Source organism: Haemorhous mexicanus, chromosome 3, assembly GCF_027477595.1.
Source record: "Haemorhous mexicanus isolate bHaeMex1 chromosome 3, bHaeMex1.pri, whole genome shotgun sequence".
NCBI classification, from domain to species: Eukaryota; Metazoa; Chordata; class Aves; order Passeriformes; family Fringillidae; genus Haemorhous; species Haemorhous mexicanus.
In genome coordinates, this window is record NC_082343.1 from 2,707,377 (window position 1) to 2,723,278 (window position 15,902).

The window sequence follows — 15,902 nt, forward strand, 5'->3', positions numbered from 1 at the left end:
AGCGCGGAGAAAGTCCGGCGGCCGGAGCCCCCCGGGCTGCCGGCGGGCTCGCCCCCTCGCCCCGCGGCGCCCTCCCGGGGGGGCCACAGCCGAGCCCAGCCGGGCCGCCTCCCTTTTGTTTCCGCCGCGGGGCGCGGGGTGGCCGTCCCGCCGCTCCCCGCCGCCCCGGGCCGGCGCCGTGCGGGGCTCCGCCGCCCCGACCTCGCCCCGCGCCCGCCCCGCCGCCGCTCCGGCTGGGGCTGGGGCGGGGGACGGCACCGGGCGGCGAGGGAGCCGAGCCGAGCCGCGCCGCGCCGGCTGGGATTCCCTCCTCGCCCTCGCCTCGCGTTCTCCCGCTCGCTTACTATTTTTTGGAAGATTTTCAAAAAAAAAAAAAAAAAAGTGGAAGTGGATTTTGATTGGGAAAAATCTCGTGTCTGAATGTTTACAAGCACCGCGTGTGCGGGGAGCCTCCTGCCAACAAACACAGGCGAGAGCGAGCCCGGGCTGAGCACACACGCGCGCTCACACACGCACACACGCACACACACACACACACACACACACTCGCACCCTCACACCCGCGAACGGCCCTTTCTCGCCGCCGCATTTCAACCCCAAACCAAATCCGCTCTCCCCGGGAGAGAAAAAACAAACCCCGAGCCCCACCACACCGTTCGCAACAAAAACTCTCCGGCTCCCTCCGTCCCTCCCTCCAGCCGCCACCACACACACCAGGGCTAGATGCAAGATAAGCGGGAGCGCTCTTTGCACAACAAAAGGCAACTCGAGCTGGAAAGGTTTGGGGCGAGGGGGGTGGGAAGGAAGGGAGAAAAAAAAAAAATCCTCTTTTCCTCGGGGTGAGCCTGGGGGAAGGGGAAATGCTGCATGCTTTTCCTCACTCCTTTCCCCCCCTTTTCTTTATTTCTTCCTTTCTCTCTCTCCCATTACTCCCGGCGGGTTTTGTTCCCTCCCAGGGATGGCAGAAAACCCAGGGCCGTTTCTTCCTGCCAACCATCCCCGGCTCCCTCGGCCCTCCGTAAAGCCCCCCAAACTTTCCGCCGCGATTTCTCTTGCCCCACGGCCGCCCAGACGTTGCAGCCAGGTTCGCACATGGAGCGAAGGAAGCGGCGCTGGCTCTTTGCAAGCGGCCGCTCCGCCGCGGGCAGGGCCCGCCGGGGGCTCTGCCTGCCCAAAGTTTGCCCTAAAACCCGGGGTGGGTCGGGGGCTCAGCCCCTCCCCCCGCCGTCTCTTTCCCCCCATACTTTTCGGGGAGCCTTTTTTTTTTCTTTTTTTTTTTTAAATTTTTTTTTTTTCATTGCCTGGTTGGAGATGGGGTGCAGCATCACTGGCGTATGGGGATGGGGCCCCCCCGGAAACGGGGGGTGCACGGGGGTGCTTTTCCCGGGCAGCCGTGGAAGTGGGCTGCGGGGAACGGGGATCGCGACGGGAGCGGAAGAGGGGGCGGGGGGCTCCGGCTGGGCCCCCGTGGCAGCGGCGGCGGGCGGGATCCCCGCGGCTGCTCCTGGCCGAGCGGCCCGCGGGCGGGCGCGGAGTGCGCGCACGTGCGGGGCGGGAGCGGCGGCCGGGACGGGCCCGGGGGTCCCTGCGGCGAGAGCCGCCCCGGCCGTGGGGAGGGGGCGTGGGTGGGCCGGGAGCTGGGGGGGAAAGGGAGGCCGGGCCGGGGGAGCGGCGCGCCGGGGATGCGGCGGCGGGGCCGGGGCCGGGGCGGCGGAGGCGGCGGGCGGGATCCGTGCCCGCTTCGGTCGCTAGGAGGCACAGCGAGATCAAACAACCGGGCAGCCCCGCGAACTTGAACCTGGCCGGCTCCTCCGCTGCCTCCCGGCCGGCGGGAGGGGGAGGGCGCCCAGCTCCCTCCCCTCCACCCCCCCACGCCCCCCCTCCCTCTTCTTTGTTCTTAATTTTGCGCGGAGTTTGCTTGCTCCGGGAGGCAGAGGGGGATGCTCGCCTTCCCCCTCCCCGGGTTTCCCCTCCCTCCCCATAACGTGCTGGCGGCTCCCATTGTACCCCCAAGTCTCCCTTTCCTCGCACCGCACGATCCGAAGACACAAACTTGGGATTAAACAGCCCTTCTCCATCCTTCCCACGGTACGGTGCGGGAAAATGCCCCGGCAGCGCATCCGCATTGCTCCGCGGGCATTTCTCCTCACCGTGCTGTGGCACCCCCCTCCCCGCCCCATCACCCCCAGTACCTCCTTTCTCCCGGCACTCCAAAATCCATCCCTCTTTTGCCGGTGCGGTTGTTTTGGTGGCTGGGAACGGGGGGGAAAGGGGGGAGTAGGAGGGCGAAGGGGGAAAGCTGAAAAGACATGTTGGTGGAAGGGCAATTTGCATGAAAAATAGAGACGGATGATTAGGGACCCAGGCAGGGAATTTTGATTGCCCCAGAATTAAAAGATGCATCCTGCAAATCGGAGGCAAGACCAGGTGAAATGTATTCTGGTGTTTTCTTTGTAATCCCGGTATTTTATATCATGTTCTAAAAGTAGCAGTAATAATAAAAACCATATTCTTTTGCTGGCTCTGCCTCCATCAGGAGCCAAATGTTTTGCAGCGAACACAGTGCCAGCCGTATTTCATACATTAGTATATAATTCTTGTTAATTAGCAATAATTTACATTAAGAGCATAGAAAATGTTGAGGTTACAGGTTTTATATCTGTACATTTGATCATCTTGTTATTTTCAAGAACTTTGCCTCCTATAAAATTAATTAGGTGAAATGTGGAGGTGTAATCAGCAACCTCTGAATTACCACTTCATTTCCTGGTTTTGATTGTAAATCAGCCCAGTCCGTACAGACTTTTAGCAAAGTCTATTTTTGTTCAGTGCCACTTTTAACTGTCTGGTGTCGAAGCAGCGGGTTACCTTCCCCTGCTAAATAATAGTGACAGCGTCAGAAAGGAATCAGGCCGCGGGAAAACATTATAATTGAGTAATGATTATGCAGAGCTCCTCGCTAAGCCAGTTGCAAGGGGAGCACGGGTGGTTTTGTGTCTCTTTGCTGCGGAGGGTCGGTGATCTCGAAGTTAGATTCGCAAAATACCTTTGTCTGCGGCGGGCAGCGAGCTGCCGGTGGAATTAGTCCTGCAATAATTTACTCCCTCGGTCCGAACGCAAGGAACGGGGCTTGGGGGAGAACAACGCCGTGCCCGGCAATCCCGCAGAAACACCCTGCTCCTCTGGCGGCTTCCCGAGGAGCAGCGTGAGACGCACGTTGTGCCTCCTCTCCTGTCGCTCTGTGAGTTTAGAAGAAAGCCCCAGCGATTAAGACATTGTTTTTATTAATACGAATGTAACCTTCATATTCCTGTGGTTGACCTTACGTTAAATTAGAAGTAGTACTAGAGGCAAGAAATGATGGACTGGATCCCTGTGTCCTAGTTGGAGCTGAGGTACGGCGAGGTAGTGTGCTCTTTCAATATTATTTTACGCAGCACAACTGGGAGCTACTCCAGATCTTCCTCCTCAATATTCAGCCTAGGTAGGGTTGAAATAAATTTAACCTGAGTTCACTGGATTTTTGCACTTTATCAAAATCAGTTCCAATATTGTGCAGTCAAATTAAAATCTATTTTTTGATTCTCTGTGGCTTTAAGTTCATTAAATGTGAAATTGGCAGCCAGCTAAAGAAGGTCAGGCTGATTAACTGTTTAGGAGTTGTGTTCTGTCTCTCTTGCGTTACCTGGCAGTGTTTTGAGGTGGGTTGTATTTGTAGTACCCTCTCCTCCTGCTCGCTGCTGCTAGCGTGCGTGTTGTGCTGCGCAGACAGATGAACACCAACACGCTGCTGCTCCTATTTATTTTTCTCCCCCCTCGTGAAAGGCGATGGCGGTGGAGACTGCACACAGATTGCCAAGGTATTTTTCTGCAAATGTAACGTAAAAAAAAAAAAAAGCCAACAGAAAAGAGAGCCGAGTCTGCCTCGTTAGAGCATCCACTGACGATTCTGTGAGCAGAAATAGCCTCATAATGAAGCTTTTTGGAGCTCATTCAGAAAATTTGTCAACTTTGACAACATTAGGCAAGGTATTTTGAGTTTAAAGAAGGCGCTTCTCACTGTTGTGAGGAAATGTGGCAGTTGCTTGGCCAGGCTGATTTTTAGATGCTGAAGGCCATGAGTGCTAACATGTTCAAGATAATTTAGGTATTCCCTTATTTCAGGATTAAAAAACGCTAAATGACTGATCGCCTTATTTCCTTAAGTACTAAAAAATACCCCATCCAGCTAATATCTCTGAGTGGGCTTGGTGGTGAATTTGCTGTTTATTTGGATCCTGAGGAGTAGCTCAGAAGTGAGCGGTGCCTCCCCCAACCCCGCAGGCGTTTCTGCTGCACTTGCTTTTTATCATTTCGGTTTTCTGCCACAGAATACTTATTTATTTATTTGCCTCATACCCTCCCCCTTCCCCCACTGCCCCCCCACTTGGTGTATAACTACTGCCTTTAGGATTTTTTTAAATTGGAAGCCGCAAACGGGCCGATGGGGACAGTGACACAAATCCATGCCTTTACATCTGCACGTGTGTTCTGAGGGCTGGATGTGCCCTGCGTGTTGGTGCCTGGGTGTGTGTGCCCATGCAGGCTGGCTCTCCCCCCTTCTCTTTGACACACACACACACGTTACCTGCACGGCCTGTACAGCGAGCGTGCAGTGTCTGTGTGTGTGTTGAAACACCTTCTGTCTGCGCTGCATTTCTGAATTTTAGAAACTGGGTCTTGTCTGGCTGGTGGAAGATACACACCCATGTGTGTGAGACTGTGTGCAGTGCTTTTAGCCTTGAATTCATGTACATAAATAATACATTCAGCAGTAAAACACCACATTCCCTTCTTGTCGTAGTACCACAAGAGTTTCCCAGTGTATTCTCTCAGCCTATCCATTTAATTTTAGCTCCGAATCGTTCAAGGAGTCAGAAATGTGCCCTCGTGTAGGAGCACGGAGACAGTTACGGAGCTCTCCCTCTGAGTTCTGCGTGCTACGGCTGCTCCTGCAAAATCTCTTCCCTGTAACTGTTGAATCCCTGTCCTCGGTGCCATGCTGACAGCCGTGGTGCATGAGTTTGGCTGGGGGGGAGCGGGCGGACTCCAGAGCGGGGTGTAATATTCATGAAGAGGGGGCCCGGCGCGTTCCTCCCCCCGCGCCCGCTGCCTTTCCCGAGAGCTCTAACCGTTCTCCTTTTGTTTCTCAAACTGCAGCCGAACCTCTTGAAGCCATTCTCACTGATGACGAACCTGAACATGGCACATTGGGAGCTCCGGAAGGGGACCACGACCTCCTCACTTGTGGCCAGTGTCAGATGAACTTTCCGTTGGGGGACATTCTTATTTTTATTGAGCACAAACGGAAACAATGCAATGGCAGTCTCTGCCTAGAGAAGGCTGTGGATAAGCCACCTTCACCCTCACCAAGTGAGCTGAAAAAAGCATCCAATCCCGTGGAGGTTGGCATCCAGGTTACGCCAGAGGATGACGATTGTTTATCAACGTCATCTAGAGGAATTTGCCCTAAACAGGAACACATAGCAGGTAAATTAAAGCAAGGAGAAGTGTTTGCGAGTTTCTTTCTGTTCCAGTTGCAGCGCAGCGTGCTGGCAGTGGTGCGCTGCCGTGCCTGTGCGTTCTGGGGGGGCCGGGGTGCCCGCGCCCTCCCTGCCTCGGGTTAGCGGTGTCGGGAGCAACAGGCACGTGCCGTGCCAGCCGGTGTTTCTGGCCGTATTGTTTGAGGCCGCTCTCGTGATTTGCCTGCATTGTAGTCGCCGTCTCCCGGTGTCTCGGCTGCCGGAGCGCCGCGGGAGGAGGGTTCCGAGGCTGCCGCGCGAGAAAGCGAGGAGCTTTTTGAGTCTTTGGCAAAGTCAGGGGTGAAAGAGTTAACGGAGCATCCGCCGGCCTTGGTTCCATATTGGCTGTCAGCGTATGGACTGTAATTAAACACAGCCCCATGGCAAAGTGACACCACCGACCTTGACTTTAAGATGCCATTTTCGACTGGCCAGGCCAGAGTAGAGAGGGCAGTTGCTGAAGCGCACAGACATGCTTATTCGAAAAGTTTAAGGGCATGTTGGAAATTTCAAAAGGTTGGTTTGACAGGAAAGGCTGCTCTCTGCAGCCTGCCTCCTCAGCCAAATGATAAATGCTTCGCTGTGCTCTCTCTTGTCTCTGATGTGGTTTTGACAGATGTATCTTGATTTTGTTTGCGGTTTACACAACCACATGTCAGCCGTACAAATGTCCAAGGCAGAGTTCTGTTTTGTGCAACAAACAATATGAAATGTAATTTAAAAAAAGAAAAAAGGGTAAATAATTCCATTTCATAGCGTAATTTTTTTTTCTTTTTTATAAAATCAGAAAGCCATTGGCCATGCAGATATTTTCACAAATGAGGTTAAGAAAAGTGTACTGTGTAAAAGAAAATCCCAGAGCCCTGGGAGTGTAACAAGACACGCTCTGCTTTTAAAATCCTACTAGTAAACAAAAGTACTGCCCATCTGCAGCGAGTGTTTCAGATCACTTCAAACCACGCCAACACTGCCAGTCGAAAAAGGCGAGACCGCAGCCTGTCAACCCCAATGAATGCCTGAACCAGTTGCAAACTCCCCCTCCAGTGATGTTTGGGATATGGCACTGCCTGTGCCTCTCTTCGGGAAGCCCACAGGACCGCTTGGGGTTGTCGGAGGCGCAGCACATCATCACATGATGTGCTGGAGCTTGTCTTGGGCTCGCTTTGGCCACAAAGTTAAACCATAATAGGGCAGTAGGCGCTGGGAGGTTCAGCTGGATCCTCCCGCAGCCTTCCCTGGCCTCCAAGACGGCCGCCAAACTGTGCTGGAGAGCTGCAGTTTTGGAGGTTTTGTGGTGGCAGCAGATCCTATCGGTGCATGGGTGTCTGTGTGCAGAGCCGTGTGCGCGCACACGCAGACGTCATGTGAACAAGTGTGTGCTGTTTCTGCAGGGTAATGGGTCTTTCCTTGAGACGTGAATATCTCTACATTTAGGAGGAAGCACAGGCTCAGCTACTGCTAAGCTGTATTTTGAGTGAGACTTAAGCCCCCCCCCCCCCCAGTAATTCCCCATACTGCACTTCCCAGACTCGGATATTAAAGGTGAGGTTTCTTTCCCAGAGTGGAAGAGGGCAGTGCCCGTTTCCATGTGCTGCCTGTGATCTGACGGAAAGCCAGCAGAAGTGTAGGGCGTGATTAATGAAGCAGGAGCCTGGCGGAAGGGATTTGTAGTCTTCCAAGCTCTGGAGCCATACTAAATCACCAAATATGGAGGAGTGGTGGTATGATGTAACGCTGTATTTACGTACGGCGCCGCTCCGCTCAAAAGACAAAACACAGTATCTGTCAAGCAGGAATTAAACACGCTGTCGTCCTGTGGTCCCAGCTCGGTCCCTGGGCTGGAGGGATGGCCATGCCGAGGAGTTCTGCAGGAGGGGAACCTCTGCTGAGGTTTTGCTCTGGCACTCACTTGGTGCGGGAGGCTGAGCGAGCCAAGTGTGGCTTTGGCGTGGCGCAGGTGACGCGAAGCGAGGAGGATTTGGGCTGGCGCGCCGTCACGGGGCCGTTAATTCAGAAAGGGCTGTGGTTTTACCTGGCTCTAAATGCTTCACCAAGCAGAGGCAGTGGCTGAGGATGGGGGCACAGCGGCAGGGCCTGATCCTGCTCGCTTGTACACGTAGGTGGGATTGACTGGGAGCAGGCTTGGCGCCGTGCGGGAGGGTCCACAGAGCAAGCCGTGAGTGTGTCCTGAGTAGGGATGGAGTTGTGGTTGTCAGGACTCTTCTGCCCCATGGCTGTCATGCTCAGCCATGCCTATACGGGTGGGAGGTCCAAGATCACAGGTTCTGTGCACCTCCCTGGCTGGGCTGGAGCTGAGCAACGCTGGGGTCCCTTGGTTCTTCCTGTTGGTTGGAAATGCAGCCTGGCTTTGGGAAAGTCAGAGGGTGCACCAGGAGTTATGGGGTCTCGCACTGCTCCTCCCTTTCTTGTTTTCATCTCCTTTTCAGTTAGATGCAGTTGGAGTTCAGCTCCCTTGTGTCACAAAGAAGTGTGGGATAGCTGGAGTGACCCACTGCTCGTAGCCAGTAGTTTGAGGAGTCCGGCAGTAAAATTTCCAGTGAAGGTCTTGGAGCCTGAACTGTGAAGTTCAGCTTCAGGAAGGCCCCTGCAAAGAACCTCACACTCTTCCAATTCAGCTATTTATGTCTGATTTCTGTGCAAGAATGCAAAATGCAAGATTTGAGAGTGTAATTAAGGGGGGGGGGGGGAAAGATAGAGGCTGCCTTTAGAAAAATACACAGAAGTTGGGGAAGTGATTCTTGCTGCTAAGAGACCATAAGATACATATTTTGTAGCAATATAAAAATGTTGCAAATTAGTTTTGAGGATGAAAAAAGTGTTCCAGGTTAGGCCTGGATACAGAGTTGCTGTGGGTGAGCTCTGGGTGCAGTTTTTTCCCTGCCTGCAGTTTTCTGGTCAGTAAGTTAGGGTGTTATAGTAAAAGAGAATCTTAAGTAATGGTTAAAGATCTAGTGACTCATTCAAATGCAGAGAGAAATGTCTGTTTTAACTGTCCTTAAGCTGCTCTTTATCTTGCCATTTTCCAGAGACAGGGATGAGGACAGGAGCTTATATGTGCAACCTGTGCAGCAGCTGTGGGATCCATACAGGTGCAGGCATGTGTCCATACCTGGCTCTTCCATGTGGGTGTCTGCCTGTGCACAGCTCTGCCTTGCTATAAAATTTTGAGTGATGCTGATCCAGTGCTGGAGCTGAAATGCCATAAATTTAACTGAAAATTAATAGGATATGTTGTGTGGGTCCAACGAGGCAGCTTTCATCAATATGTATGTCAAAGCCTCACCACCAGATACCGGCAGCCCGTGATTTGCAGCGAGGGCGACGGCAGGGCTTTAGTTATCCGCTCTCGTATTTTACAATAGGGGGAAATATTAACTGAAGTATCTGGAGATCAGTGCATGTGAAATCGCTGCTCACTTATTGAAAAGGCTGAGGAAATATTTATCGCCCGCCCGTGTCAGGTTTTGGCGGTTTGTTTGTTGGATGTGTGAATCCGAGGGAATTAATGAAAGATTGGGCTTTGGGTGAAGAAGGATCTTAAATGTGACTTGGATGCAGTTGGGGGAACACTTTGGAGTGCTGCTGTGAATCCCCCTGTATGATGCCGAGCGTGGATCCGTGGATGCTCTATTTACTGTACAAAGAGGGGAGGAGGAGGGGAGGTCATTTTTACTGCTCGAATCCCATATTCTCAAGCTGCTTGTGACATTCAAATTAAACACGTGGGAAAATAATGTAAGAAATCCCTCTGTCTGCTGCAGCCGGGGGAAGGTGAACATCATTTGGTACTGAATTTGAGACTGAGTATTATTTGATTATTACAGTTCTGGGGAAGTAATGTCTTTAAGCAGAATTTTTTTGGGGCTGTTCTTAGTAGTTGCCATTATAACTCTGTAGCTTGTGATTGTCGAGTCCTTGTTTTGTTTTTTTTTGGAGACAAAAAAATACTGCTGTCTGCACTGAATGGTTAGCATTGCATCTGGACAATAAGATGAAAGCTTAAAAATAGAGGGGAGGGGGGGAAAGAAGGAATACAAGAATATGGGAAGATTTTGAAGTCAAATTCTGTCTGCTTTCCCCATACAAAGAAAGAGAGAGAGCAGGCTGGGTAAAATATTGCAGACAGGAGAAAATAGTGAGGGTGCTACCCAAAGGCTCCTGCTCCCGAGATTTGGAGCGCTGCGTACAAGCTGTATTTGTAAATAAGACAGAGAAAGGTTGTGAACCGGCAGCTTGGCTGTTTTGTCAAAGTACAATGTCAGAGAAACTCTTTCTAAGACAAATTGTAAATAGAAGTGTCACGATGATTGCATGATTGAGCTCTAGAAGTGTCTTGCAATTGTTGGCATTGTCAGAAGACTTCTGAAAGCTTAATTAAAGGCGGTGGCCTGTGCGGCTGTGAAATTTACTTCTCGGGGGGGAAAAATGTAAAAAATGTAGGGGATCAAAAAGTTGCTGTAATGCTGCTCGTGCAGGGATACAGAGAAGAGTCAATAGTTTCCCTGCTTTCCCCGTTGCCTTTTATAAATAACGTTTTTTGAAGAAGCAAGCACGTGACACCAATATCATCCTTTGTACGAGGTAAAGATTGTGTTAGTTTTCCTATTCCCTGCTGTTCCAGACAGTTAATGTAAAAATGGCCCTTTATTGGAAACACAAATACGAGTTCACTCGAAGCACAGAAGCAGGGTAGAAAGTTTTCCTCTGCCTCTGCCTTCCAGGGGAGCATCACAGTGTTGTGGTGCCCTGAATATTTCTGCTGGGCTTTTTTGTTTCCTGCAAACCAGACCTTCTGAGAGGACGAGAAACATATTTTGTGTTCCTTCTCCTATTGCATGGGACACTGAATTGTGGAGCTGTCCATGAGCAGAGGCATCACTGCATCTGAAATGCTGGTGGTTCAAGAGGCAGCCTGGCACACGTTAAGCTCCATGCAGACCTTGAAAGGTGCACGTTGGCATCACGTGCCGAAAGCTTTGGAAATCACGCGCGTGATAAACGCCAGGCTCTGCGCAGAGAGTCCCGGCAACGAACGCTGGGCCATGGAAACTGAGGCAGGGAGTAAATTAAACACCTTCTAATTAGCCTGCTGGGAGAAGTGAAGTCTTCCCTAAACATTCCCATAATTTGGTGATGCCTCTTTTAAAGAGGAGGAGGCCTATTAGCATCACCCCGTTTTGTATATGCAACCCTCAGCCCACGAGCTCACTCCTGTTTCATTCAAATAATAAAAACTATTAAAGAGGCTTGCGAGGCACTGTCAGGCAACGGGAGCCTCCAGTTGTTTGCCTGTGTGCATCCTCATTTGGACGAAATTTTTTTTGGACAAAATTCCCTTCAGGCTTTGGTGTGTTTTTATATCCACTAGTACCAGCTTTGTGCAGTAAAAGGCGTTTAGCATCAAGCTGGACATGGCCTGGCACAGTGCCACTTGTGTTTTGTTGTGTTTTTTTTTTAGCTAATCGCTGAGGATCTCTCGTTACCTTTCTGCTTGTTGTGATTTTGTTCGGGTCAGGATGCTGCCAGGGATGTCGTGAGTCCAAGGAAGTTGTCTTCTCCCAGTGGCAGGCATTTGAACGCAGCTTCCATCCGGGAGCGCTCAGTTTTGTGTGTTAGCTACTGGGGTACTGCACAAGTCCACAAAACACATCAAGTCCATGTGTTTCAGTGTGTTAAGACTTAGGTATTTGTATGTTCATGCTGGTAGCATAGCCCTAAAATTAACCATTGGGTGGATTTTTTTTTTGTTTTACCCTTGGGCTAATGAACATAATTTTGTCTCTCTGTGTACGTAGACAGCAGCTCCAGCCTGATGCCTGGTGACGTCGGGCATAGCAGGTTTGGGCCCATGTAGGTAGACACCAGTACATGGATTGCTGTGATTTATGGCACGCTTTTAAGAACAACAGGCACATTGATGGACCCACAAACCACCCAAGCGGTTGGGATGATCTGATAATGAAGTTCCATGGAACACAGTTGGCTCTGGAGGGGCCCCCATCTTGGGTGTGCTTTGCTCCGCCAGATGTGGATCAAACTCTTGCAGGAACTGGACCGGTGGCTGTGGACCCCTATGGATGAGCAGACCAAGTGCTCACATTATTCAAACCTTCCCGTGTTGATGCCAAACGCATTTTAAAGCCCATAAACATCCTCGCCGTCTCTCTAATCGGGTTTAGTATGCAGCGCATCCCGCACGGGGTTCAGCCAGTTTGTTTTCCAACCTTTATTGGCCAGCTGCACTCGCTGTGCATCTTTAAAATATTTCAGCGAGGCTTTTTTTTGCTCTTCTATCGCCGAGGCTGGTAACTTGGTGGCTCATTCTTCATTCGGAGGTGGCATTGCCTGGGGTTGGCGAGGGAGAGGTTTGCGGTGTGGGGTGTGGCGAGGTCAGCCCCGATCCCAGCAGGGAATTTGTGTTCTTCATTTGCCTTTACAATCGGAGCACAGCTACTGTACCTTGGAGCAGCTCTCAGGTGTGAGCTCAGATGGGCGCATGTAAATGTCCTGTCAGATGCAACACAGGAATATTAATGTTTCCTCAGCACCACGCTATAATAAAGCTGTACACAGCCAGCTTAATATGCAGCCGGGCTGGGGAATTGTATAAAACTTCGATAGCCCAGTGTGAATGACAGCGGTGGAAAAAAAATATTCAATATGCCACAGTTTGCATTCTTGTTTGCCTTTGATCTAAAGCAAAATGAAAACATCCTCTCCTCTCCCTCCTCGTTCTGAATAGGTGTCCTTCCTCTGCAAAATTGGATAGTAAGTAAGAAAAGAAGACAAAGTACGGGGCACGGTGCTGAATTATTTGAAGCACATTAACTTCAGCCCGCTGGGGGATGTAATTTTTTCAAGTATTAGCAAACATTTATTTTTTATACTTGGGATTGTTGGCATTGCTTTTTTTAGCATCTGGGTCTGGTTGAAACAAAGAAAACAGAGCCACCACAAACAGGGGCTGGAGCCCCTTTTGCCCTCTGGCTTGGGCACAGCCCAGGCTGTACACGCTCCTTGCAGAGGTTTCATTTGCATCTTCTTGTGTGTTTCAATCTTCAGCTCCATCCAAAGGTGTCTGTTTTTCAGTGTGGTTGTGTTTGAGGATTTTTAATAATGTGCTCATTTAACTGAATCAACAGCTGTCAGGAGCGGTTGTAGTAAATCCACAAAATGCACAAAGAAAAATACATACGTTCCCTGAAACAAAACACTTGAAACAAATTGGCTGCCAAAAAAAGCTGCTGAATTCTGGGTTTGCAGACAGTGCACCAAAGTGTTTCTTCTCTCTGCTTTCCCCGGAGACCTCTCCCCGCTTGCCTGCTGCAATTCTACTGGAACTTTTTACCTGAACAGGTTGCTTTTAAAGAAAAAAATCCTATCACTTCCCCATCTGGTGGGTACAGAACTCAGCTACAGCTCGGATTTTTGTGTTTCACACTAAATAGCTGAGACACCAAGAGTGGGGCAAGAGCAAAAGCCAAATAACTGCACTGCCGACAAGGCAGGAGGCTCAGTATCCCTGGGAAATAGCTGCCAGGAGAAGCTATTCCTCTCTGCCCTTCCAGGTAGGCGTTGTCAGGGTGCAGCAGAGAGTGCAGGATTCCCCCTGGAGTGGGTGTGCTGTGGAGGAGCTTTGGTCAGTCAGAACCAAGGGCTTTCTGCTTCCACCCTCCCCTGCTTTGCCTAAATGCTGAACAATTACACCTACAATTTGATCTTAGCTGCAGATAGAAAAACCTCTGCCTAAATAAACAATGGAATTACTGCTGAACAACAAAGGCTCAAAGAAGAGCCCTGCCTTTAGTGGTGTTATTATTGTTGTTGTGGATAATAATATTATTATTACTATTGTTATTATTACTGCTATTACTACAGCTATTACCTCTTTAAAATTATGCATCACAGTTCCTCGTTCCTTTAGGAAGTAAGGAGTTTAATTTTGCATTAATTGCTTGCTTAATTGATTTATCAGGTAGGGAAATACAAAATGCAAAAATACAAATGTGCTGTGTTGTACCCCACTCCCCCCCCCCCCCCCCCCCCCCCAAAATTCACAACAATTAATTTGTCACCCAGCATTACTTTGCTTCAGCGTCACAGCTGGGCTTTTTTTCAGATATTGAATGAATCATCTGGGTTTTGTTGCATTTTAGCTACTGAGTTTATTCTTTGTGGAGTAAGAGAACAGATCAGCAGAACTGTCTTTCTTCAGGCAGGGCATGGCGAGCGCACGGAGCAGTTACTGAGTGAGGGTGGCCGGGGCTTTTCCCGTGTTTCTCTGTTACTGCTGCTGATTTTCGTGTTTAGGGAAGAGCTGTTGTGCAATGGGAAACTGTAGTGCGGAAGCCTTGTTCTCTTTGAGGAGCTAGAACGCAGTGGGATGCATTTGGAAAAAGAGATAGAGGCTGTATTATTTTGTAATAAACTATAAACTGTCCTATGTTAAATTTGTGTTACGTTAGAAAAAATCAATAAGGAAAAATTAAATTCTGATAAAGATACTCTTGGATCTTAGAAAATAACTGCTGTCCTTTTAACTAAAACATTTGAGGAGCTTCAAAAAGAGTATGTATTTCTTCTGATCTTAGAGCTGTGTGACTGGTAGCAGGGAAAAAAAAATCTTATTCTACATACAAGTGGATTGCTTAACAAGTCAGCACAGACACATACTTGTTTGTACCATAGAGATAAAAATTCCTGTATAAAAATAATTCAGTTGCTGACAGCAGGCATTGTGCTGGGGCTGCCTCTTTTGTGTTGGCCGGGGGTCAGGGACCACGGCTCCCACTTTCTGCCGGGGGGAGGCTGTCACGATTGCTTGCTGGAGCCTGGAAATAAGTTAATTGCTTTATTTTAGGGAATGCTCAGAGCCCAGTAGTGTGGTTTTTATGTCTCTGGAAATAGAGAAAGAAGTGGGGGGAAAAAATCTCCTAATGGGGGACATGACTTAAGGCAGTTTGGGAGACCGTGGCCTTCAGTGGCTCGGCGGCCCGGCAGTAGTTTCTAAACTTTTGTGTTGAATCTAATTCTGATTTATGCTGTCACATCCCATACTGGCCTTCCCCGGACTCTTTTTGTGTGAAGTAATGTTGGTGTTGGGGGGAATTGCTTAAAACTGGGGACTCGTGGCCAATCCAGATGTTTGCTGCTGAGGCTCTTGCACGGCGCTGGCTCCTGTTGTGCCCAATAAATGTAAAAAAAGCGGGGCATTAGCACAGCTCCGGGCATCATCTGCTTTGCTCTGCAGGGCTGCAGGTAGCGTAAGCCACGAGGTCGGAGAAGAGGCTGGCGAGGCGGGAATAGGAATTACTTGACCATTCATCCACCCTTCCAAGTCGGGGTGCCGGGGAGGCAGCCAGCTCTTCCCCCCCCTGCCAAGCTGCTCCTGGGACGGCTGGCAGAAGCGTGTGCCCTGCTCTGTGCCCTTTGGCACGGCTGGATCAGGCCGAGAGCGGAGCCAGGCTGAGAGCGGCCGGCGGCGCTGAGCGGTGCCCCCGCAAACTGCGCGGGCTCGGCGGCCGCAGCTCCGCTCCCCCAGCGCCACGCTCCGGTGCCGAGGTCTTTTCATCCCTCCCTTTGAAACGCAGCGAGTCCCTAAAATTAATGCTGCTGCACTTTGATGAAAATAATGTTTTTATAATACATTTGCTGTTTACATGGAAGATGTGACTTGAGGGGAAAAAGGCTTTTTTGGAGGGTGGTGGAAATCTTGTTAATCTGCTCTCGGAGAGCGGCACACAATACTGCCTATGAGCAAGTCTGTGCTGCTTTTGATAAATTACCATGTTTAGAGATAGGTTTGGCTCTTAAGGGCTTAGTTTTCCGAACAAAGTCCATAACAATGTTTTCTGCCTCTGTTTGTCTCCAGCCCCTTTGGCTTGACTCGGAGCCCTGTGTTTAGTTGAAGCTCCGTCTGGAAGATATAACAATTTTGCATTAAAAAAATAAGGAAATCACAGGAAGAAAAACCCTTTTGCTTTTTGGATGAATCTTACTGATAATTTGCTAAAGCTCATTTGAATTTTAAGCACTTCTTTAATCTTCAAAGGCTAAATTGCTTTATGAATATGCATGGTGTGGGCAGACTTTAGTTCATTACCTAGTTGTAAATTCTAATGACCATTAGGTCCTTGCAGTAATTGCGAATTGTTTTGCATTTTTGATTGGCCTATTAACATGTGCATTCGGCACACATCAGGCCAGCCTGTCAGGCTGCTGAAGGAGAAAAAAAAGGTGAAAATTGTTTTATAGCACCAAGATTCTTAGATTTTCAATCTTGGAAAATTGATGATGTAAAAAAATTAAAGCGGTGTTTTT

The 15,902-nt window shown here is 49.8% G+C and overlaps 1 protein-coding gene across 7 annotated transcripts in view; it reads left to right on the forward strand.

The window, feature by feature from the left end:
- BCL11A (BCL11 transcription factor A) overlaps positions 1-15,902 on the forward strand; it is a 126,596-nt gene that overhangs the window by 52,733 nt on the left and 57,961 nt on the right. For 6 of the 7 annotated variants that reach the window (XM_059840524.1, XM_059840531.1, XM_059840525.1 and 3 more), the window contains exon 2: positions 5,200-5,529. In XM_059840524.1, the coding sequence (XP_059696507.1) occupies positions 5,301-5,529 (229 nt within the window). In that variant the 5' untranslated portion in view covers positions 5,200-5,300. Of the gene's footprint in view, positions 1-502; positions 780-5,199; positions 5,530-15,902 lie in introns of those variants that run through there. The other variant, XM_059840528.1, reaches the window with a different exon arrangement.